At 43.1% G+C, this 26776-nt stretch overlaps 1 protein-coding gene across 4 annotated transcripts in view; it reads left to right on the top strand.

The window, feature by feature from the left end:
• Positions 1-26776, top strand: part of LOC138965508 (uncharacterized) — a 116526-nt gene that overhangs the window by 63030 nt on the left and 26720 nt on the right. Inside the window, exons 1-5 of one of the 4 annotated variants that reach the window (XM_070337691.1) lie at positions 7928-8276; positions 8566-9760; positions 13960-14098; positions 15152-15376; positions 15830-16102. In XM_070337691.1, the coding sequence (XP_070193792.1) occupies positions 9684-9760; positions 13960-14098; positions 15152-15376; positions 15830-16102 (714 nt within the window). In that variant the 5' untranslated portion in view covers positions 7928-8276; positions 8566-9683. Of the gene's footprint in view, positions 1-7927; positions 9761-13959; positions 14099-15151; positions 15377-15829; positions 16103-21032; positions 21554-26776 lie in introns of those variants that run through there. The other 3 variants (XM_070337690.1, XM_070337692.1, XM_070337689.1) reach the window with 3 other exon arrangements.

Below are 26776 nucleotides of genomic sequence, written 5' to 3'. Positions count from 1 at the left end.
GTTCAATATTTAAAAAAACAACTCGCTCGCAGTTCAATATTTAAAAAAACAACTCGTGTAAATCTGGTACGACACAGCAAGCCATATAGTATTCTCTATTTACACGCTTTGGGAGCATGGCAAGAACGGATTCAAACTCGAAATCGTCCCTCCAAAAGCCAAAAAATTAACACACGACTTTTATTTCTCCTGCTGTTATCGTTTCTTCTCTTTACACATTCTTCAACGCTCAGAATACTGAAAACGGCATCCCAGACGACAGACCTGTACTTACTGTTTCCATACGCGAATTTAGCTGCCCTTGGAAAGTGGCTAGCTCAGGAGGCCTGTTAGTCTGAAACTAGAAGGACAGAGTTCTGAACATAGATGACAAAGATCCCGGAATGAACAAACATTTCGCGGATGCAGACACAGAAAGACATCATGAAGAATGCGATGCTTCAAAAGATACAGACTGTGACTATGACTGTGACGTCATTCACATATACCGAGACGTCATTCATAGTTGTTCGGTCACTTCCGTCAAAAAGTAGATCTCTCGACAATGGCTGCTCCTGTGTTTAGGTTTGTCAAGCTTGAGTACGCAAAACGTGTTTGTTCTCTCCTCTGTTGAAGCTGTGAGACATAAATGCTATTCCGACTTGGTCGTGTGACAGAGTTTTCTTCCATACTCGATTAGCTGATGTCTAACTCAGCCTGACGGAATAGCAGGTAATGTATCGATTGGACATTGGATTTCCCTTCTTTGAGCCATGTGACGTCAGAGGCCTACAAAACTTCATATTATTTTGGGCGTTTCAGGTTAACCGAAACTTCAAAGGAACTACTTACTTCATATTTGGGACACGCAGATTAACCCACAGATCAAAACACACGTCTGCAAAACTGTAAAAATGAAGCGATTTGCAGATCTATCTCGGGAAGAAATTGAAAACAAAAGACGACTTTTAACTCCGATCGAATACCAACACACTTCAGCTGAACAAAACATGAACATGGGAGACACCCTCCCATCAGCATATTGCAGGCAACACACAACTCCAAGTTCACTCAGCTCTGTCGAACACACAGCCACCGGCCGAGTCGATGTGCGCGGGGCAAGTAGTTTCGACATGTCCTTTGAAGATATGCATTTCTTCCTCAGTGCAGAAAATGAACCTGACATGCCACCATCCACGACAATGCAAGTTCTGCCTACTTTCCACAACTGTACCATAAACAACTTGAACATCACAATAACAAAATTGCCTTCCAGAAAACAACAGTCACGTCATGAGTATCATCTCTTGGGAAAGTAAGTGATGTGTGGTGTTTGTCAAAAACAGATTTGAGTGTTGGTATTCAGCTCCACGTCTATTGTGAAACAATACTGAAACCGGGTTATCTCCAATGCTGTGTCTGATAGAGTAATAGACCTTTTTCACTTAAATTTTGGCGCATGCGCTGTGAAGTTTATTGTCAGATCTACCGGAACTAAGGGGCAAAAGGAAAAATCGACAACGAGGCTTGGTGCAAAGTAAAGTGCGGAGACGACGAGGCAAACTGTTGTGTTTAGAACTGCAAGTGCAACAGTGGAATGAAGAAAGAGAAATACGGTGAACAGATTTTGTCATTGTATGGCTTTCCGATGGGTGCAAGTGCGAAGGCGTAACAGCGAAGGACGCGATGGGTGTAAGCAATCCGACGACAGGGGTTTGTCGTGCCATTGAAAACAGAAAAGTCTGCTCGCGTCACTTCGTGTCTGGCAATGGCACGGCTTTCAACGATGCCAACTCCGTTGACTTCGTACCCACCCTTAATCTTGGATTTGAGAGAACATCAAGAACAAGTGACTCTAGCAGAAGGACAAGGTACTGGTCGGAGACGTGACTTTGTCCGCTGAAGACCGACGACAAGCAAGCGGTTTTGCTTCCACCCCCCCAGTGTCAACGCTGAAAATATCATCGGATCTGGAAGAGACTCGATCAGAGCCAAGTAAGCTTTGTTTGTTTTTATCAATTTATGATCTGCTGACTTCAAATTGTCTTCCTACATCAGTGTATAAGAAATTTAAAATGAATCGGCAGCCCAAAACGGATGCATAGGAAGGGTCACGAAACAAAAGCAAGATTTTAGAAAACAAACAAACAAGATCTCGACAAGCCGCGTGCATTCAATCAACCGACTCTTGAATCGAGAAGATTAAGGAGGTTACTTGATACAAGTTCAAGTTCAAGTTCAAGTTTTATTAGTCCATAACCCATGGGGGCATTTTGAACAATAAATACAATCAATACAATCATGATATATGCTAATATAATAAATAAATAAAATAATAAAAAAAATTAAAAAATTATGAAAAACTGTTACAAATTCTATTAATAAAGTCCAAAATATTCTTTAGCAATTTCTTTTTCTTAGTAGCAAACAACTTTTTAAATTTAAGTGCATTAGGTTTTTTCCAATAGTAAGGTGGTAACAACTCAGCTCTTGCTTCTTTGAAAAAATCACAGACAAATAAATAATGGAATTCATCACCTATGTCATGCGATACACATTTGGTGCAAGTTCTTTCTGACCTCGGGATGTTAAGATAACGTTCTTTCTGTACAGGCAAATTGTTGTTTAATGTTCTAAACTTCATCATTGAAACACATTGCTGATATGGCAGGGTTGTGACGTAGTCTTCACATGCAAAAATATCTTTGAACATTCGATAATTCCAAATTATATTTTTTGTTCCAATTTCTGTAAACCATTTATGGATATACTGGTCATATAAGCTTCTTTTTACTTTCTTTTTAAACCATGTGCTTGAGTATTGAATATTTTCTTGAGAAGTCCAAAGGCCAGAGAGACCAATTTCATTTAAGGATTTTTCAATGAAACATAAGTACTTGGATTCAATCATCTTGTTGATATACAATTTATAAGTAAAGCAATACACAATACTTGAAAATTTATTTTTATGAATAGGACTAATCAGTTTATACCAATAGCAAAGCATTCTACATTTCATATTAACATCTAGTGGATATCTTCCAAGTTCACCAAATATCATAGCATTTGGAGTTGGTTTTTTTAGTTTGAAAACAATTTTATAAAAACGCAATTGAAGTTTAGTAGCAAGTTCACAGGAACCAAAACCCCATACTTCACATCCATACAATAAAATTGGAGCAATCATTTTATCGAACAGGTCAACTTGTATGTCCACAGGCAGTGACAATTGTCTACAAGTGCGCAAAAGAACAAACATTGCCCTTGAGGCACGATCATATAGATTCTTCTGTGCGACTGAAAATGTATTATTATGATTAATCTTAAGGCCCAAGTACATTACATCAAACACTACTTCGATTAAATTGCCATTGTACGTAAACAGTGGTTTATTTCTAATTTTACCTCTGGAAAAAAAACTATAACTTTCGTTTTGTTTACATTAATATTTAGACGCCATTTTAAACAGTATTCGTGCATTTTGTTTAAACATTCTTGCAGGTTTTTTTCAGACTCTGAGCAGATCACAGTATCATCCGCATACAGTAATAAAAACATTTGAAACAAAGCATTTACATCAGTATCATCCATTCCAGCCACAATAGCCTCTCTTGACATAGATTGTAAACCATTACTGTTTTCCAACAGAAAAGGCTTTAGATCATTTAAAAATAGAGCAAAAAACAACGGTGACAAGTTTTCCCCTTGTCTAACTCCACACAAACTGGGAAAATATCCAGAACATTCACTATTAACTTTAACGCAAGACTTGGCATTTTCATGCAAATTTCTTACAGTTTTTAAAAACTTCCCATTAACATCAGAACTAACTAATTTCTCCCATAAAAATGCACGGCGAACTTTATCAAACGCTTTTTCATAGTCTACAAATGCACAAAACAGTCGCTTCTTTTTGTTGACAAAAATTTAATATACAATGCAAAGTAAAAACATGGTCTAGTGTTGAAAAACCTGTGCGGAAACCTGTTTGTTCTTGAGCTAATTTGTTATTACTCTCCAAAAAGTTTGATAACCTATCATTTAAAATTGCACTGAAAAGTTTTCCGAAGCAGCTGAGTATAGTAATTTCTCTATAATTTGTGGGGTCAGCTTGAGAGCCTTTATTTTTGTACAATGGAATAATTTCACAGATAGTGATGCAGTTTTCAAGACATCGATAAAGCTCATGCTGAATCATTTTTTTTATTCCCAGAAATGTACCATTGAATTGATGCAACAACAAAAATAGCACTAGATTTCTACAATTTTGATTTTGCATAGAACACTCCAAAATAATTTCCGGGGAGCATCTCCCGCACCCCTAAGTTTTTTTTCAATTTCAGGAGTTATTTCCCTCATGTATTTTCATGCTTAAATGCTGTGAGTGTGATGCATGTGTAATCTGATAACAAGATCATTGATGCTAATTCTATTGCTAATGTATACATTTGATTTTGTATTTACAGAAGCAGCCATTCCTTTGCCCTCCGCATCTAGTGAGAGCTTAGGACCAGGGCCAGATCATGCCTTTGCAAAGAGGGACACGACTACATGTGAGGGTATTGTTATTGGAACACAGACTACCTCAAGTTGGCAGAGCTGCAGATGATAATTACATAACAGGCCTCTGTGATTAATCGTCTGACTGAAGATGTTTCTGGCTTGAAGAAAGACAACATGAAGATGAAAGAGAACACACGCTCTTTTTCTGTTGATTCTCTACTGAAAAATGACACTGCAGTATGGTTTTACACATATGGTGATCTTTCGGTATGCATGTACCTACTTCGTAAAAAAAGGCAGGTCTACATTACTGGGTTGATGAGCTGCCAAAGGCCACATCACTCCAAAGAGCAAGAAGCTTATTTTGTTATGTAATGGTTTATATAATTTACTCTGGTACTGTATAGAATAAAGGGCCCATTATCAATCAAATCTCTGGTCTGGTCTGAGTTTGTTTCATAAATGATTGTATGTGAGCTTACGAACATAACGATTCCCACTTTAAATAAATGCGATTAAGATGATTAGGTAGACAACATGTCAAGAGACGTTTATTCCTTATTTCTTGTTATAATTGAAGGATATTATTATGCAATATACTGCTTTGTTTTTTAAAATGGCTTCAAATTGTCTCCCTTGTACCGACCCTTGAGTACACAATTTGTGCATTCACTTGAGTTATTGCTTAAAGAAAATTACCCCCCAAAATTATTCAAAACAGTCTTTGACATATCTACAGTTTAATTAAAAGAAAAACTGTATTTTATTTTAAGTGATAAATAAATAATTATAGACATATCTTGGGACTGTGCACAAACTGATCGGCTTGAACTCAAAAGTCGCAGCCAAGAATCTTCTGCAACTTTTGAGTTCAAGTCTGTCAGCTTGTGCACGGTCCCACAATCAGTTCAAAAAGAATTTTCCTTGATATAGCCTTGAAAAAAAAAAGTAAGTAACAAATTTTGTACAAACAAATTTGTTCAAGGGAGACAATTGGAATCATGTTTTTTTTAAAATCGGTGAATTGCATTATAATTTCCTCAAAAAAATAACAAATAACTGTGAAATAAATTTTAAAAAAAAAGTGCTAACATTATTACCTTGATCAGATCGATGTGTATGACAAGGAATTTCTATGTTTGCTGATTTCGTTGTCCGGTAATGACTTTTTCATGCACGGGGCTTCTAAATTCACTCGCTCAAACGCTCATGTCTGCACCAACATTCACACACGTCCATATCGGCACATTCATAAGGGATGGTGACAACACGCTCTTGAACAACAAACATGGCACAAAACGAATGAACATTTCAAACATTTCGCTATTGAATCAAATCATCAGTACATGGATATCAAATCATAAAACATCTCACAAAATACCTCCTTGCCATTCCGAAAGTTGAAGAAGAACACAGTCCGGCATTACACACACTACACTTTCATCACTGAGAATCGCTGTTCACAACACATGTCCTCGGCTCTGATACGTTCTCCGAATAATACACACAAGTCCTGGATGATGGTATAGTCCGTACGAAGCCGAAACACTTCTTACTCAAGGTCACATGTATTTTGGTAGGAAAAATGTGTAAAGCAGTTCTTAGTGTATGATGTCATTGCTAGGTTTAGTTATTTGACCTTGACCCTGAAGGTCAAGGTCATGTAAAGGTCAAGGTCAAGCATGTGAGTCGTATGGGCTTTGCCCTTCTTGTTGTATTTTTTTTTCTTTTTCATGTACCCCCATGGGGTTTCTGGAAATATACTGTAAAGTACCTTGTAAGCGCCCAGTATCGAGTAAGCGCCCACCCCCCACTTTTAGTCCAAAACCGTGCATAGGGTATAGTACCTTGTAAGCGCCCACCCCCCACTTTACACCATTGAAATCAGGGGAAATAAAAATTCCGCACTTGATCTGCTAGTTTTGTGAATGATTTCCCTTGCTTGCAAACCCTATCAAACGCCTGCAAGTCAATGATTACAAGATGCCGCGGATCAAATCGTACACCGTTGCATTTAAGCTGTCAGCTCTTGACTATTTGGATAATAACGCCAATGGAAATGTGTCGCAAACAGCAAGTGAGTTTGGGGTAGATAGAACAAGTCGCGTAAGGCGAAAATACAATATTTAGTCAAGTAGCTGTCGAACTCACAGAATGAAACTGAACGCAATGCCATTTTTCAGCAAGACCGTATACTCGTAGCATCGTCAGTCCACCGCTCATGGCAAAGGCAGTGAAATTGACAAGAAGAGCGGGGTAGTAGTTGCGCTAAGAAGGATAGCACGCTTTTCTGTACCTCTCTTTGTTTTAACTATCTGAGCGTGTTTTTAATCCAAACATATCATATCTATATGTGTTTGGAATCAGGAACCGACAAGGAATAAGATGAAAGTGTTTTTAAATTGATTTCGACAATTTAATTTTGATAATAATTTTTATATATTTAATTTTCAGAGCTTGTTTTTAATCCAAATATAACATATTTATATGTTTTTGGAATCAGCAAATGATGGAAAATAAGATAAACGTAAATTTGGATCGTTTTATAAATTTTTATTTTTTTTTACAATTTTCAGATTTTTAATGACCAAAGTCATTAATTAATTTTTAAGCCACCAAGCTGAAATGCAATACCGAAGTCCGGGCTTCGTCGAAGATTACTTGACCAAAATTTGAACCAATTTGGTTGAAAAATGAGGGCGTGACAGTGCCGCCTCAACTTTCACGAAAAGCCGGATATGACGTCATCAAAGACATTTATCAAAAAAATGAAAAACACGTTCGGGGATTTCATACCCAGGAACTCTCATGTCAAATTTCATAAAGATCGGTCCAGTAGTTTAGTCTGAATCGCTCTACACACACACACACACACAGACAGACACACACACACACACACACACACACACGCACATACACCACGACCCTCGTTTCGATTCCCCCTCGATGTTAAAATATTTAGTCAAAACTTGACTAAATATAAAAAGGATACGAGAATGGCGAGAGAATCGCGATACCCTGTTACGTCACCAGGCCGGAGAGGAAAAGAAGAAGCTCTCTCTCTCTCTGAACTCTCTCTCTCTCTCTGATCTCTCTCTCTCTCTGATCTCTCTCTCTCTGATTTCTTTCTCTCTCTCTCTCTCTCTCTCTCTCTCTCTCTCTCTCTCTCTCTCTCTCTCTCTCTCTCTCTCTCTCTCAGTCTCTCTCTTTCTGCCGAAAACAGTCTTTGGCCAAGTAAAATAGACTGCTGCCCATATCCAGAAGACGTACCCCTTGTTCAAAGGAATCAGAGACACAGTGATGCCGACAGCGGCATCTCTGCAAACAAGAAAAGGATGCGACGACATAATTTTGTCTCCCCAAGCTCTTCTAATGACAATACAAACAAGAAAAACAATGGAAGATGAAAAAAGAAAGAAGATATGATTACGAAGTGATCAAATATTACATTTCTTACTGAAAACTGCTTGTGACAAACGGATTTGCACATAATGTATATTGGAGTTATGTGACGCAGGTGTACAAAGTTTCATGGGCCACGAACTTTGAGTAGGCACCGCACGGTGAAATAATGTCACTGGTGCAGTGCAGTACTGTCACGTGTGAGATATGACCAATCAAAGAAGAGTATTGACTGAGGTCGTGTTTTGTAGACCGTGGGACAAACAGAGCTTGACAGACCACTGAAGGGAGAAGACGGGTCTCCTGTTGGGTAAAGTTTCTCACCGGGCACTAGAGGTCGTTGGACTCGTGCCGCGGTATTGAATCGTTGGATTCAACTGCTGTGTTTACAGGTATTTATTGAATTAATATTTTGCTCGGAGATATTATTTTGCTCGGAAATATTGACTTGAGAAATGACCGGGAGAGTCATGTGCGAATTGGCTGAAAAGCGTGCGCTGATGTCAGCCATTGTTGAAAAGGGAATGTTTACATGTTTTTCGGAAATGAAGTCGCTTATGAGTAAGCGGGTGTATATACTGTAACCGCATAAGTTAGTTGACGGTAGAACGGCAGTATTATTGAGTAGAAAAGTTTATTCGAGTATGGAGACTTATGGTAGTTTAAACTTGTGTATTTTAGCATCCCGGGCCGAGTGGGTCGCGGAGTGGGGATACGAGACGGGAGGTTCCGCCCTTACGTCCCGAGCCGTGAGCTGTGGGAGCGCAGGAGGGAGACAGCGTGAAGCGCTGTAGAACGGGGACCCCGTCCCATTCCACCACGCGAAGACAGTTTGCGTGGGTGGGGTGGATCAGTACGTACCACTGAATGTGTGAGTACGACTGGGAAAAGCAACCAGCGAGATAGCTGTGCAGAGATACGTTCCCCAAGTAAACAAACACGAGACGTAGAGCGTTCGTGGTTTGTTGATCTGTGTGTAACAGAAGTGAATATTGACAGAAGTATTGCTTGAGACAATGACTTCGTGTGTAGTGAGACAGACGGGCTCTCATGGAACAAAGCTTGAAGTGTTCTACGTGTGTGCACTGTGACGTGAATTATAGACTGCATCCCAGCTAGCAAGCTTTCGTCGGCCGACTGACGATTTCAGTCGGGTGACGTCGTCAAATGTCGTGTGTCGACGTCCGTTGTCGCGCCGATATAGTTTGCCTGTGTGTAAAACTCGGCAAATGTACGTAATAAACCCCGACATCGGCCCGACGCAATGTTGCTGTCGATAAAAATATGCAGAGTTACGGGAGATAACAACTTGAATTTATTATCATTATTTTAACATTTGTTACGTCCCCTGTTCAAGCGTCGGGAACGGCGTGACATGACTCTGCAAATGCGAAACTAAATTATTCATATTTGTTGACTTTTTCACATAGGAGTAGGGTAATTAATTGTAAGTTTTGTTTGTATATTTGCAATCAAATACAGCATGAGCTCAAACCATGAGTTTTACATTTTAAAAATACGCCATCATATATACTTGAAATACTCTTATAGCTTTCCTTACGGTACAAACAAGATTGAGTGTGAACATGGCCGGCTAGCTGCTACTTTCCCGCGTGACCGAAGTTTATTTGTTTTCTTAGTTCAAGTTAATATCGAAAGAAGAGACATTCTTGCGAATGTTGTACAGCACATTGATGATATGTTATCCGAGACGAATGTCGCCTCGGGATCTCAATCTGAGTGCTGGTCCCAGTGCCACGTGGTGGCGGTGATAGTTGACAAGTTAAAATTGTGTAGCCATGCAAGGACGGATGGAAACCTACAGGTGTGTTCAAGCTGTTAACGTCAACTCGAGGTCAACCGACGGATCCAGCGAGTAAGTGATTTTGGTTTTTCTTGCTTTAATGTTAGTTTTGCTGTTATACAGTGGGGGGGGGGGGGGGGGGGGGAGTACATACTGCTGTATCTGTATATGTAGATGTAGGTGTTTTGTCCTGTTACAGTGGGGGGGGGGGGGGTGGAGTACATACTCATGATACTGCTGAATCTGTAGCTGTAAGTGTGGTTTGCACTGTTACACTTGGGGGGTGGGGTGTATGTATACTGATGTATCTGTAGCTGTAGGTGTGTGTATTGCATTGTAACACTTGGGGGGGGGGGGGGGTACAAGTATACTGATCTATCTGTAGCTGGTGGTGTGTTTTGCACTGATGCACACTTGGGGGGGGGGGGGGGTGTACATACTGCTGAATCTGTAGCTGTAGATGTGTTTTGCACAGTAACACTGGGGAGGGGGGGGGGGGGTGTACATACTGCTGAATCTGTAGCTGGAGGTGTGTTTTGTACTGTTACACTTGGGGGGGGGGGGCGGTTGTACATACTGATGTATCTGTAGCTGTAGGTGTGTTATGTACTGTTACAGTAGGGGGGGGGGGGTTGAACATACTGCTGTATATGTAGCTGTAGGTGTGTTTTGCACACAGGGGGGGGGGGGGGGGGTTGAACATGTACTGCTGTATCTGTAGCTCTAAGTGTGTTTTGCACTCTACACGGGGGAAGGCGGTGGAGTGTTGTACATACTGCTGTAGGGAAGTTTTGTACTGTTACATTGGTGGCAGCGGGGGGAGGGGGGGTGTACATAATTCTGAATCTGTAGCTGTAAATGAGTTCTGTACTGTTGCAGTGGGGGGGGGGGGGGGTTGTACATACTGCTGTATCTCATAATCTGTAGCTGTAGGTGTGTTTTGCACTGTTACACGGGGGGGGGGGGGGGGGAGGGGGGTTGAACACACTGCTGTATCTGTAGCAGTAGGTGCGATTTGAGCTGTTACAGTTGGGAGGGGGGGGGGGTGTACATACTGCTGTAGCTGTAGGTGTTTTTTACACTGTTACACTTGGATTGGGGGAGGGTTGTACACACTGCTGTATCTGTAGGTTTGTTTTCCACTGTAACACTGGGGGGAGGGGGGGGGGGGGGTTGTACTGCTGTAGCTGTAAGTGAATTTTGCACTGTTACATTTGGGGGGGGGGGGGGGGTGGTACATACTGCTGTATCTGTAGCTGCATGATATACTGCTGTAGCTGTACGGGGAGGGGGGGGGGTACATACTGCTGTAGCTGTTAGTGATTTTTGACTCACATGCGAAGCAAAAGTGAGTCTATGTACTCACCCGAGTCGTCCGTCCGGACGTCCGGAAAACTTTAACGTTGGATATTTCTTGGACACTATTCAGTCTATCAGTACCAAATTTGGCAAGATGGTGTATGATGACAAGGCCCCAAAAAACATACATAGCATCTTGACCTTGCTTCAAGGTCAAGGTCGCAGGGGCCATAAATGTGTTCTAAAAAACAGCTATTTTTCACATTTTTCACATTTTCTCTGAAGTTTTTGAGATTGAATACCTCACCTATATATGATATATAGGGCAAAGTAAGCCCCATCTTTTGATACCAGTTTGGTTTACCTTGCTTCAAGGTCACAGGAGCTCTTCAAAGTTGGATTGTATACATATTTTGAAGTGACCTTGACCCTGAACTATGGAAGATAACTGTTTCAAACTTAAAAATTATGTGTGGCACATGTTATGCTTTCATCATGAGACACATTTGGTCACATATGATCAAGGTCAAGGTCACTTTGACCCTTATGAAATGTGACCAAAATAAGGTAGTGAACCACTAAAAGTGACCATATCTCATGGTAGAAAGAGCCAATAAGCACCATTGTACTTCCTATGTCTTGAATTAACAGCTTTGTGTTGCATGACCTTGGATGACCTTGACCTTGGGTCAAGGTCACATGTATTTTGGTAGAAAAAATGTGTAAAGCAGTTCTTAGTATATGATGTCATTGCTAGGTTTAGTTGTTTGACCTTGACCCTGAAGGCCAAGGTCATGTAAAGGTCAAGCATGTGAGTCGTATGGGCTTTGCCCTTCTTGTTTATACTGCTGTAGCTGTACGGGGAGGGGGGGTATACTGCTGTAGCTGTTACAACTTAGTGATTTTTGCACTGTTACAGGGGGGGGGGGGGGGGTGGAGTACATACTGCTGAATCTGTAGCTGTAAGTGTGGTTTGCACTGTTACACTTGGGGGGTGGGGTGTACATACTGATGTATCTGTAGCTGTAGGTATTGCATTGTAACACTTGGGAGGGGGGGTACATACTGATCTATCTGTAGCTGTAGGCGTGTTTTGTACTGTTACACTTGGGGGGGGGGGGGGCGGTTTGTACATACTGATGTAGCTGTAGGTGTGTTATGTACTGTTACAGTAGGCGGGGAGGGGGGGGGGGTTGAACATACTGCTGTATCTGTAGGTCTAGGTGTGTTTTGCACTCTACACGGGGGAAGGCGTTTGAGTGTTGTACATACTGCTGTATCTGAAGCTGTAGGTATGTTTTGTACTGTTACAGTGGTGGCAGCGGGGGGAGGGGGATGTACATAATTCTGAATCTGTAGCTGTAAATGAGTTTTGTACTGTTACCGTGGTGGGGGGGGGGGTGTACATACTGCTGTAGCTGTAGGTGTGTTTTGCACTGTTACTAAGGGGGAGGGGAGGTGTACATACTGCTGTAGCTGTAGCTGTAAGTAATTTTTGCACTGTTACACTTGGGGGGTTGTATATACTGCTGAATCTGTTGCTGTAGGTGTGTTTTATACTGTAATAGGGGGGGGGTGTATACGGCTGTATCTGTAGCTGTAGGTGTGTTTTGTACTGTTACAGTGAGGGCGGTAGGGGCGGGGGGGTTCTACATACTGCTGTATCTGTAGCTGATGTGTTTTGCACTGTTACACTGGGGGGGGGGGGGGGGGGGTTGTACACACTGCTGTATCTGTAGGTTTGTTTTCCACTGTAACACTGGGGGGAGGGGGGTTATACTGCTGTAGCTGTAAGTGAATTTTGCACTGTTACACTTGGGGGGGAGGGGGTGGTGGTGGTACATACTGCTGTATCTGTAGCTGCACCCAGCCAGCAAGACATTAGCGGCCGATAGTCGGCCGAACACCCTTCAAAAAGTCGGGCAGGTGACGTCAAAAGATACGACGCGGGTGTTGGCCCGACTAACTTTTGCAAAGAGGCAACGAGGAGGCCGACAGGCGGCCGAACACCTGTACTATGGCGGCACGCATCCGGTCCGATGTTAATCGGCCCGATGGCTTGTTGGACCTGCGGCCCGACACCTTATGCCGACATCGTCCCGATGTCTTCCCGCTGAAATCGATATCTTCCCGATGTCGGCATAAGGTGTCGGACCGCAGGTCAAACAAGTCATCGGGCCGATTAACATCGGACCGGATGCGTGCCGCCATAGTGCAGGTGTTCGGCCGCCTATCGGCCGCCTCGTTGCCTCTTTGCAAAAGTTAGTCGGGCCAACACCCGCGTCGTATGTTTTGACGTCACCGGCCCGACTTTTTGAAGGGTGTTCGGCCGATTATCGGCCGCTAATGTCTTGCTGGCTGGGATGAGAAAGTAACATGTGTGTATTTCTGTGCAGCTAGTTTTCTGTAGGTTAACAGAAATAGAACTTCCATGTTGAGTGAGAGTGATTTGTAGAATGAATGGGAAATAATATGTTTATGTTGTATTGATTATTTCAATAGAGGTGCAGGGGCAAAGGGCTACAACTGTGTTCTTGTCTTTGTGCCTGGTTGGAGTGTTGTGTGTGTATGTGTGAAGGATAGATAGTAAACAGAGAGAAGCACGCACAATTTCTGATAGGAGTAAACATACAGACATACACCCGTAAATTCCAGCCGTAAAACTGCTCGTGCATAGGGTGTAGTACCTAGTAAGCGCCCACCCCCTACTTTGGGTCAGAATTGGTGCACAGGGGGGGTGGGCGCTTACAAGGTACTTTACGGTATTTGACTTGACTTGTGAATTCGGCACGACATTTACATAAAATTGGAAAGGTGTCTCTTCGTGTGTCTACGTGGAAGGATGCTCTTACTAAGTAAACGCAAGGACGGATTCACGGTAGCTTGCAAGATGGATCCACCAGATGGATCCACACGTGGGAAAAAAGGACATTTTATATAACACACTCAAGCATTTTAATGATCATTCTCAGAATCGCAGAATGCGGAGGGTGGGCTGACCGGCAGAAGGGGGTGGTCAGTGCCTATGTCCTGTCCGTGCTGCTGGACAGAGACTTCAAACTGGACATGCCCCGGCCCTGTGACGTCTCGGTCTTCATGTTGCCTGACCAAGTTAGTGTTTTCTTTCTGTTACAAAGAGTTTTCGCAAAAAGGAAAGGTGAAATGATATGGTGAATCTACCTGTGTGTCGGTGTGTGTGTGTGTGTGTGGTGTGTGTGTACGTGTGTGTGTGTGTGTGTGTGCATGTGTGTGGTGTGTGTGTGTACGTGTGTGTGTGTGTGTATTTGTGTGTGTGTGTGGGTGGGTGTGTGACTGTGTGTGTGTGTGTATGTGTGTGTGTGTGTGTGTGAGTGTGTGTGTGAGTGTGTGTGTGTGTGAGTGTGTGTGAGAGTGTGTGTGTGTTTGCGCGTGTGTGTGTGTGCGTGTGTGTGTGTGTGTGTGTGTGTAGAATAGAATAGAATAGAATAGAATAGAATATAATTTATTGTCATCAACCCTTAAGGATATTGACACAAGTTGTACAATAAATGAATGGATAAATAATGTACAAATTATTTCATTCAATATTGAAACAATTAAAAACAAAGGCTCCAAACAATTTTTGAATTTTTTCGTCTTTTTTAAATAACAGATCGCTTGGTTTCCTTAAGTCACAGTTTGATACTTCTTCTTCTACTAACTTTTTTCTAATATTGTTAAATTTCTTGCAATTGTCTAGAAAATGTAGCTCATCTTCAATTACTTTACATGTATTACAGAGGCGATTCTCTCGCAATATTCCTCTATGACGCCCAGTCTCAATTTTTAAAGAATGTGTGTGTGTGTGTGTGTGTGTGTGTGTGTGTGTGTGTGTGTGTTTGAGTGTGTATGTGTGTGTGAAGGGGGAGAGGGCTCTCGGGTTGGATGGGGGATGGGTGTGCGCTTTTTCGGGGGATGGGACGGTGGGGATGGGTGGTTGGGGCGGGTAGGGAATTCGGGGTGTTTGTTTACAGGAGGGGAGACGAATATGTGTGCCCCTGAGCGGCATGCGTGCACACAAACTCGCTCGTGCATATGGCTGTTTCGATATCTTAGTGGGTAACACGGTTGCCAGGTCAACTCAGCTCTTCTTGTCATCAAGCCTTGACATCTTTACAATAAACTCGATATTTTCTCAACTTCAAGGTCAACTGGACATTGGCACCGAACGAGACACACGGAAAGACCACGAAAAAGCTGTTTGGCTGGACGGCGTCCATAGCGGGCCTGATGAATGAGGCGAAGAAGCTTGGAGACTTCAAGATCCCTGATCTGGATGCTGACTATGTCTTCATCACGTGGAACCTCGAGATGGTCAACTTGCTGCAGAAGAACTCGCTGGCTCGGCGTGTACCTTGGCTTGATTTAAAGGTGAACGTGGGATGAGAGAGAGATGAAGGGAGAGAGGGAGAGAAAGATAGAGAGAGAGACAGAGAGAGAGACAGGGAGAGGAAGAGAGAGACAGAGAGAGAGACAGACAGAGAGAGACGGGGGAGAGAGAGAGAGAGTGAGAGAGAGAGAGAGAGAGAGAGAGAGAGAGAGAGAGAGAGAGAGAGAAAACACACACAACGCACACACACGCACGTACACACACACGAACACATTCACACACACACACACACACACACACACACACACACACACACACACACACACAGAAATACACACACACACAAACACACCCACACACAAATACACACACACCCAAACACACACACACACACACACACACACACACACGATGTGCAGAAAGCTGACAACCCACGCGTATGTAGCCTCTTTCTTCAAGAGAATCTAACAACTCTGCGTGGTTTTTCACCACAGTTTTCAGTAGCAGAGATCTACAATTATGTCCTACGAAAACTCTTCAAGCCTGTTCCCGATCTCCGTGCAAAGATGATCGATCTTCAGCGTTCCCGTCCCCAAAACACGAAGCTGGTGTGCGCTCAGGTTCGCATGGGACTCAGCCAGCACTTCGACGATGAGAAGCAGGCGACGTTCAACACCATGGATTCTCTTCTCGTCCTTTGGAACTTTCTTCGCCCGTACAACGACTCCGCTAACTACAGGGTCTTCTTTGCTTCTGACAATAAGGACGTAAGGCTTGAAACCCTAAATGGCTCATTTGATCTTCTTTGCTTCTGACAATGAGGACGTAAGACTTGAAACCCTAAATGGCTCATTTGATCTTCTTTGCTTCTGACAATAAGGACGTAAGACTTGAAACCCTAAATGGCTCATTTGATCTTCTTTGCTTCTGACAATAAGGACGTAAGACTTGAAACCCTAAATGGCTCATTTGATCTTCTTTGCTTCTGACAATAAGGACGTAAGACTTGAAACCCTAAATGGCTCATTTGATCTTCTTTGCTTCTGACAATAAGGACGTAAGACTTGAAACCCTAAATGGCTCATTTGATCTTCTTTGCTTCTGACAATAAGGACGTAAGACTTGAAACCCTAAATGGCTCATTTGATTTTCTTTGCTTCTGACAATAAGGACGTAAGACTTGAAACCCTAAATGGCTCATTTGATCTTCTTTGCTTCTGACAATAAGGACGTAAGACTTGAAACCCTAAATGGCTCATTTGATTTTCTTTGCTTCTGACAATAAGGACGTAAGACTTGAAACCCTGAATGGCTCATTTGACCTCGACCTTGATCTATAGAGGCGAAGACGCTATCGCGGCGCCTGCGATGACCTTCTGACAACAGGCTTACAAATCTGAAAGGGTATTTTGACTTGAACTTGACATTTAGCGGCGAAGATGCTTGTCACGATTTAGTGACATGGATCAAGAATGTGTCACTCTGTGGGGTGCCTTCTCTTGGTCAATTGCGATACAAGATACAAGATACAAGATACAAGATATTTATTCACCAATTTTGCAAAAGGATTTCATCTTGGCACGGCACGGTAAAAATAAAATAAAAACCAACCAGACACATATGCAGACACACATCACCATGCATGCATACATACGTACATTACACTGTCATGCACACACAGACACAACTCACACACACACACACACACACACACACACACACACACACACACACACACACACACACACACACACACACAATTATTTACATTCTCACACATAACCAGCCACATATCTACATCACAAATTCACATCGTCGCCTTGTAAACGTAAAAACCATATCAGTTTAAAAGGGGTGCCAGTAATATCAATACAACATTAGTGAATACTAGAACAATACCTAAAATTTATAATCCATTTAAAAGTAAGTAGTACATGTAATTATTATCATTTAGTCAGATCATCACATAAAATTATATAATCATGATCTAGACAGTTTAAAACAACAGTATTAACAGACTATCACAGATCCACTCAAGCACCTGAACTTAGAGTCGCATTGCACAAAACTACTACCATCACAGAACTACTCCAGCACCTAAAAAATAAGGACCATTCCACATTGCACATATTTCCACTATCACAAGTTATGAGAACAGTAATGGAATGCAGTGAAAGGACTAAGTAACAAAAGAACCCCCCCCCCCCCCCCCCCCCCCAATCCTATAACTACAGTATATTACAACGTCTTCACTACAGGAGTTGTCAGTACAGCATGGGGGATGAAGCTAGAGCGAAAGCGACTAGTTCTGGCTTTCAAAGCTCTGTAGCGCCTACCAGATGGAAGAGGCTCGAAGAAGTGGTTTGCCGGGTGGGAGGGGTCGCGAACAATCTTTCCTGCTTTTCGACCTGAGCGCAACTCAAAGATAGAGGCAACGGAAGGGAAGTCACAGCCCGCGATTTTGGAGGCTGTCCGCACAATGCTCTCCAGTAGCTGTTTCTCTTTCTCAGTGGTGCTGCCATACCAGACCGTGATAGAAAAACACAGGGTGCTCTCAACGACTGCGCGATAGAACTGCGCCATGATTTGCTGTGACATACGGAACTTGCGCAACTGTCTCAGGAAGTGCAGCCGCTGCTGGCACTTCTTAATGATGGACGTGGTGTTCCCGTCCCATTTCAGGTCTTCAGAGATCAGTGTGCCGAGAAATTTGAATGAAGAGACCTGTTCTACAGCTTCCCCATTTATTTCAAGGGGCAAGATGGGGTCTTTCTTTCGTCGAGGGTCGATAACGACTTCTTTTGTTTTAAGAACGTTTAGCTCGAGATCATTTTCAGAGCACCACTCAACCACTCTTTGAACCTCCCCCCGGTAAGCGTCCTCATTGGAGTCAGAAATCAGGCCTTCAATGGTGGTGTCGTCTGAGAATTTGATTATGTATGTGGATGGGTGAGCGGAGGTGCAGTCGTTGGTGAAAAGGGTGAAGAGTAGAGGGGACAGAACACAGCCCTGCGGGGCACCAGTGTTTAGAGTGAGTGAGGCAGAGAGTGAGTTGTTGAGTCGGACGACCTGAGGACGGTCAAGCAAGAAGTCTAGAAGCCAGTGGCAGAGAGAGAGAGGGACATCGAGACCAATCAGTTTGTGGAGGAGCTTGTGAGGGATGATCGTGTTGAATGCGGAGGAATAATCAATGAACAACATTCTAGCGTAGGTGCGAGGGTTCTCAAGGTGCTGCAAGACAAAATGAAGACCCATGGCGACGGCATCATCGACGGACCTGTTGGCTTGGTAAGCAAACTGGAGTGGGTCAGACAGGTGACCCGTGAAAGCCCGCAGGTGCCGCAGAATCAACCGCTCCAGGACCTTCATGATGACAGATGTCAGTGCCACAGGGCGGAAGTCATTCAGCTGAGTTACCTTGGGCTTTTTGGGGACTGGGACAATTACTGAAGACTTGAAGCACCGTGGCACAGACATCTGCTGCACAGAAGTGTTAAAAATGTCAGTAAAAACAGGCGCGAGCTGGTCAGCACAGGACCTCAAGGTCGATGTTGAGACAAGGTCAGGACCAGAAGCCTTTCTTGGATTCTGTTTACGGAAGAGACCCCTGACCTCACTCTCCTGGATGGTAAATGCCGGCGCCAAAAGAGACGCATCGTCAGGGAGAGGAGGGCGGTAACCGAGTGAGGGGTTCTTCTGGTCAAACCTACTATAAAACACATTCAGTTTGTCAGGTAAGTCAGGGTCAACATTGTCTGAAGGCGCAGCCTTGTGCTTATAGTTTGTGGCCTGCTGGAGGCCTCGCCAGACCTCACGGGTGTTGTTCGAGGAGAAGTGGTCTTCAATCTTCTGGCGATAGGTAGTCTTTGCATGGCGGATCTCACGTTTGACCTCTGCCTTGGCCTGCTTGTACCGCACCTGGTCGTCGCTCTTGAAAGCATCGTTCTTAGCGTCAAGTTTGACCTTGACCTCACGACTGAACCAGGGCTTGTTGTTACCATATATGCGTACAGTCTTAGTTGGAATGCAGACCTGCTCACAGAAGGCAATATATGAGGTAACAGTATCAGTGTATTCATCTAAGCTATCACAATTGTCCCTGAACACGCCCCAATCCGTGGCCTCAAAGCAACCTTGCAGCGTCTCGGAGGCCTCACTAGTCCATTTCTTGACCGTTTTTGTAACCGGCTTAACAGCCTTGAGTCTTTGTCGGTAGGTCGGAGTGAGAACCACCATTGCATGGTCGGAGTTGCCGAGGGGTGCTCTGGGCACTGCACGATAAGCGTCTTTGATTGTGGTATAGCAGTGGTCAAGAGTGCTCTTATTTCTTGTGGGGCAGTGTACATGCTGGTAGTATCTGGGCATAGGCTTACGCAGGCTAGTGTGGTTAAAATCGCCTGTGATAATAATAGCACTGTCAGGGTAGGCCGTTTCAGCTGCAGTAACATGAGTGTACAGTTCATTCATGGCCTGAGGGGCGTTAGCCTCTGGTGGTACGTACACGGCAATGAGAACAACGGAGGAAAACTCACGTGGCGAATAGTGCGGCCTGCAGTTGATTGTCAGATGTTCGAGACGTGGGGAGCATGACTGAGAGACCACTGTAACGTCCCTGCACCAGCGATCGCTGACCATGAAGCAAACACCACCACCCTCCGCTTTTCCAGACAGTTCGTGAGAGCGGTCGCCACGGTAAACAGAGTAGCCAGGGGGAGTAACCGCTGCGTCAGGTTTGTCATGCTTGAGCCAGGTTTCAGTCAGACATAAAACAGAAGCATCGCTAAATTCACGATTAAAAGACAGTAGGTGGAAAAGTTCGTCGGTCTTGTTGTTCAGAGAACGTACGTTGGCAAGGACGATGGCAGGGAGGGAGCGCCTGTGCTTTCTGTCAACGGTTGTGGGTTTTGCTGACAGCGCATAACGAACACGGGTATTTTGTGTTGCACGGATTTCACGGGGGTGATTTCTGCTGTCGAGGCAGAATTGTCGATAACTGAACTGGGGTATGTGACAGGGTTAGTCACGTGATTTCGTCAAGGTTGTCTGTCTGAGACATGTTAACTGGACACTCAAAAACTCAGCGCTGGGGAGAACGGTCGGTGTCTTATATTTCCTGCGAGTTTGATGGACTTCATCGCTTTGATTTCTGCATTGATATTCAACGCGCCGCTCTGCATGTACAGGAGGGCTTCAGGAAAACTTCAGTTTGAGACCACTTTCTCTCCGTTCACATGCGGTCTGACGTAACGGGTCGTCAATTTCTCTTTGCTGTGCGAGAAAGAAATTTCACCGCTTAAAGGATTCGGCAAGAGGGTGAATGGGGTATCGCTGTTGACGAACAGGTGCCATCCAAAAGAGGAAGCGGTTTTCGCTTCAATGAGAGTGCTACCTACATAGGCTTTTGAGGTAATAAATCATTATTTAACGCTGTTGACGAGTCTGTGTTTGTGGAATGAAATACTCTCTGTTGTTCTTTCCAGGTTAGCGCATAATTTGCTCTTTGTGACGCTAAAATAATAATCTGTATATGGTTTTTGCAGATATGGAGAGAAGGAAGGAAATGGCTGATTTGTTGTTATAAAAGTTCGTTTGTGCAGGCCCACGTGCTTGATGAGATATATGTAAAGATGACATGTTTAAAGGTGGAGGTTGAGGGGTAGCTTGGCATGTTTAGTGCACCGGTGCTTTTTGTTGCAGCCTTTCTTCATCTTCTACTGTTGCTGGCTGTTTTGCTGCCTATTTGCGGACGCTGTAACCGGACCATCAGACGTAACCAGCTAACCGGTTAACCAGCGACTGAGTGAGGCGCCTGATGTCTCCACTTTTCCCTGCTTCGTAGCCACGCCAGACGGCACTACATTCTACGGAGCAGTTGTGGAGACTATGAACTAATTACAGGCCGTCCACTCAGTGGCACAACAAAGCTAAGTGCACCATGTCTTATGCACCCTTCATACCACCTGGTCATCTATATTTATGATTATACTCGAGTGGTGACGGCGTGGGGTGTGTGACACCTGCATAAACCAGCATTTTACAGACAGCTATATTTTCCTAACTATACACGGGATCAGCGTGTTATTATTATTTCCTGTACTTTAACTGGCATTTTTGTCGGTGACCATTGGTATTTTACGTTTTGAACGTAAAAGAACATATTTGGAGTGAAGTCTCGAGGGAGGTGGCGTGATATTACATAAACAGGCGTCTGAAACTTATACTTTTGTTGATTCTATCTATTTGTATGACTGCGGGAGTGGATCGTGGTGTGGTTAGTTAGTTAGAAGTAACTAACCGTTCATAATCACATTATTGTGATAGTGAAACGTGACAATGCTACCGACCGGGGGACCATTGTCTGATGTCACTTTGACAACTTCCCTCCGTGCACTGACCTGGTATGGCCATGGGTCTTTGTATTTCTCTGTGTAGTGGGTAGGGGAAGCGGGTTCGCTCGTTAAAAGCACAATGCCTCCTGACTGTAAACGATTCAATTCACCATCTCAGATCTGGCCAGCTGTTTACATGGAAGAAGACTCAATTATTACTCCACTTGAAAACATTAAAATCAAAGAGCCGGGGTGCTTTATGGGCAGATTCGACCAGGGAACACATTAAAATCAAACAGCCGGGGTGCTTTATGGGCAGATTCGACCAGGGAACACATTAAAATCAAACAGCCGGGGTGCTTTATGGGCAGATTCGACCAGGGAACACATTAAAATCAAACAGCCGGGGTGCTTTATGGGCAGATTCGACCAGGGAACACATTAAAATCAAACAGCCGGGGTGCTTTATGGGCAGATTCGACCAGGGAACACATTAAAATCAAACAGCCGGAGTGCTTTATGGGCAGATTCGACCAGGGAACACATTAAAATCAAACAGCCGGGGTGCTTTATGGGCAGATTCGACCAGGGAACACATTAAAATCAAACAGCCGGGGTGCTTTATGGGCAGATTCGACCAGGGAACACATTAAAATCAAACAGCCGGGGTGCTTTATGGGCAGATTTGACCAGAGAACACATTAAAATCAAACAGCCGGGGTGCTTTATGAGCAGATTCGACCAGGGAACACATTAAAATCAAACAGCCGGGGTGCTTTATGGGCAGATTCGACCAGGGAACACATTAAAATCAAACAGCCGGGGTGCTTTATGAGCAGATTCGACCAGGGAACACATTAAAATCAAACAGCCGGGGTGCTTTATGAGCAGATTCGACTAGGGAATACATTAAAATCAAACAGCCGGGGCGCTTTATGGGCAGATTCGACCAGGGAACACATTAAAATCAAACAGCAGGGAACACATTAAAATCAAACAGCCGGGGTGCTTTATGGGCAGATTCGACCAGGGAACACATTAAAATCAAAGAGCCGGGGTGCTTTATGGGCAGATTCGACCAGGGAACACATTAAAATCAAACAGCCGGGGTGCTTTATGGGCAGATTCGACCAGGGAACACATTAAAATCAAACAGCCGGGGTGCTTTATGGGCAGATTCGACCAGGGAACACATTAAAATCAAACAGCCGGGGTGCTTTATGGGCAGATTCGACCAGGGAACACATTAAAATCAAACAGCCGGGGTGCTTTATGGGCAGATTCGACCAGGGAATGAATTTCTAGAGGGTCTAAATCATCCAATAATCTCACTCTGCACCGAAAGCAATCACGATGTTGATTGTTGATATATACATGTCCCAGTGGCGATATGTTCTTATCCCACGAAAAAGTCCGACTAGGACTCAGATGGTGAGCCCAACACGGGCAGGATAGTGCTTTGAATGGTGTCCTCCTCGTTACTTGTATTGTAAAGAACTGTTTACACGGGCAGGATAGTGCTTTGAATGGTGTCCTCCTCGTTACGTGTATTGTAAAGAACTGTTTACACGGGCAGGATAGTGCTTTAAATGGTGTCCTCCTCGTTACGTGTATTGTAAAGAACTGTTTACACGGGAAGGATAGTGCTTTGAATGGTGTCCTCCTCGTTACGTGTATTGTAAAGAACTGTTTACACGGGAAGGATAGTGCTTTGAATGGTGTCCTCCTCGTTACTTGTATTGTAAAGAACTGTTTACACGGGCAGGATAGTGCTTTAAATGGTGTCCTCCTCGTTACTTGTATTGTAAAGAACTGTTTACACGGGAAGGATAGTGCTTTAAATGGTGTCCTCCTCGTTACGTGTATTGTAAAGAACTGTTTACACGGGCAGGATAGTGCTTTAAATGGTGTCCTCCTCGTTACGTGTATTGTAAAGAACTGTTTACACGGGCAGGATAGTGCTTTGAATGGTGTCCTCCTCGTTACTTGTATTGTAAAGAACTGTTTACACGGGAAGGATAGTGCTTTGAATGGTGTCCTCCTCGTTACTTGTATTGTAAAGAACTGTTTACACGGGCAGGATAGTGCTTTGAATGGTGTCCTCCTCGTTACTTGTATTGTAAAGAACTGTTTACACGGGCAGGATAGTGCTTTGAATGGTGTCCTCCTCGTTACTTGTATTGTAAAGAACTGTTTACACGGGCAGGATAGTGCTTTAAATGGTGTCCTCCTCGTTACTTGTGTAACCGTGTGCCAATCTACTTTCCTCTTTCGTACTGAACTCAAACACTAAAGCAGACGACACAAGTTATATTACCCAGGTTCTTTTATTCCATACGATGAAATGGGGAAAATGTGGGATAACGGGGGTTTATCTTCAAATACAACTTTCACTGTATAGGACTAAACAACTTCAAAAAACAAAACAATATTCTCACTCTTCATTCTAAAACTACATTCTTCCCCTAAAGATACCCTTTAAAACACACCAAATCCTTTCCCCAAACTACACTCTACTCTAAATCCTCACTCTCAACTTTAATAAAAAAAAAACCACAATGAGACTCTAATTTAAAACAAACGAAATCTAAAAAAACAACCTAAAAAAACAATTCTTTAAAAAAAACCAAATCTACAAAAACTCTAACAAAATCTGACCAAAATCTCTCCACTAAATCTAACTACTCTTCACTAACAAAACCTAGTCTATAAAAACAAATCTACGCCCCACTAAAAAAAGAAAAAGACCTAACTAAAACAGAACAGACCTAACTAAAAAAGAACCCCTCTAGAAAGAAAGACCTAACTAAACCCCGTCTACTGAAACCCCGTCGCACACTCGGCCATCCTGCAAACACAGAATGCACGCCGTAAGCATACGTAAACAAATCAACAATTTCAACTACCACAAGCTAACTCATTAAACAACAAAACACATCATTCCTACCAAATAACATGCCTACAATACATATACCGTTCTCTCAAACAACGGTCTTCTAAAGCATTCACACACAAAAATCTTCCCCACCATTCCAACTCACAAAACAATCTACTTGAACATTCAAATAAATCCTCCCCCCAAGCAGCATACTATTCTTTTCACCGCCTACCCATTTACAGAAAGAAAATTGTTTTAACCTACCAGCAAAAGAATCCTCACATTCCGGAAAGATTTCCGGCCGTGACAGACATGTCACACAACGGCATTGAAAACACGCCGCACCAAATACACATCTTCTTCCCTCAAAGATTCCAAGCAAAAGCACAGTTTTAGCGTTCACATCCTGTGCGCCGGTGTCACAAGATTAACCCATTCAACTCGAGGGGTGTCAGGCAGCCCCACTTTCTTTAGTTAGTGCCTAACGTCACCTTCAACTATTCAACTTTACATCGCGGCGGAGGGAAAAAAAGAGATGGAACAAAGCCACCTGTCAATTGTTTCTTGTTCACAAAAACACCAATCACAAAATTTACTCCAGAGGCTGGTACTAAAAAAGCGATCGTTTTACCTATGCAAATTTTAGAATCGGCTATTCCGCGAGACCAATTCAATAGAAATGAAACTCAGTCTCGGAAACCTTAATGGATCCCCGATAGTATAGAGGTACCACGAGTTCACACGGATGCACAAGAGTGCATGTGTACCGTAACTGTCGTTCCCAAGCTCACATCCTCCCCAACTTAGACTGTCGTCTCCTGGCGACATGCCAGAATCAAAAAAATTCAACAAAATATTTAACCTCCCAAGAACATAATATTCTCCATCCTCAAATCATTTCAAAAACTTTCACACCAAAACAATCATCAACTGACTAATACAATATTTCTCTAAAACTAATAGGTTCTGAAATACAAATTTCACATAATCCTTCCAGTGCCAATAATCATATCTCCTGTCGACATCCAACTCACACAAGTTGACAAAAAAATCACAACTCATCTTTAACAGAGGCAGTTCCATGGTTCACTTTACAAAGATTTATGTTTACCACTTGCCAGATAACCAATAATGATAATCTTTACGACTTATCAAATATTTTATCTCTCTTGAGCATACATCAGAACAAAATGTTGACAATCTTTACGATTTATCAAAGCATCTGATCTCTCTTGAGCATACATCAGAACAAAATACTGACAACCTTTACGATTTATCAATGCATGTCCCCTCTTTGTATCCCAACTGTACTTGGCAACACAATCTTCTAATCAACTAACAAAATGACCACTTGCCAAGGCAATGAAAAAACTGGAAGTCCTTAAAACTCACCCAGAATATCAAACCTTTAGTTAAAAATCAGCAATAACCTAATGTCACTCATCACAATTAAACCATTCAACAGGAGTATTCATAGGCAACCATACAATCCTTCAGAATCTATTTCAAAAATCCACTAATATTAATTCTAATAAACAAAACCAATGTACACCCTGTCTTCAAACAAAGACATCAATAAGCGCCAGAACTCAAATTCTAAAAAATACCACCAAGAAAATAGCGAGAGCAGAGGAGACAGTAAAAGTGAGAGCGGAGAAAACAGTAAAGACAAACCAAATGATAGCAGAGAGCAAAAAGGAAGAAAAAGGTCATCTAATTCCTTACAGGTGTCATACTTTGCTCCTGAGGCGTACGAGGCTGGAGACGCCATTACTAAACAAATTAAAGTTCAGTGACCAACTAATCTCAAGAATACAAAATCTAAAATCTAGTCACACCCCACTCAATATGTTTGAGTAGTCTATTGACTAGAAACAACGTAGAACTTGTAAAATCTAGCTACATCTTACTCCATCTATTAGAGTAATCTGTCAACTAGAGACAGCATAAAATTTGTAAAATCTAGTTACATTCTACTCAGTACGTTTGAGCAGTCTGTCGACTAGAGACAGCATAAAATTCTCAGATACCACCACCGACTGAACCGAAGCGGACGGTCCTCGTGGTAAATGATGCAAGTTTGAATGCGTCCCAGCACCCTGTCGCTGGGGACGCTGACGGGAATAGTTAGTTACTCTTCGTCTTCCAGACGAACTGTTTGCCCATCTAACCCCGTTTCCTGTAACTTCATCTTCAGAACTTGACTCATCCGTGTCATCTGAACTAGATTCACG

Source organism: Littorina saxatilis, linkage group LG4 (genome assembly GCF_037325665.1).
Source record: "Littorina saxatilis isolate snail1 linkage group LG4, US_GU_Lsax_2.0, whole genome shotgun sequence".
Taxonomy (NCBI): Eukaryota; Metazoa; Mollusca; class Gastropoda; order Littorinimorpha; family Littorinidae; genus Littorina; species Littorina saxatilis.
Note: the sequence above shows the minus strand (reverse complement) of the source record. Positions and strands in the feature narration are given on the sequence as shown.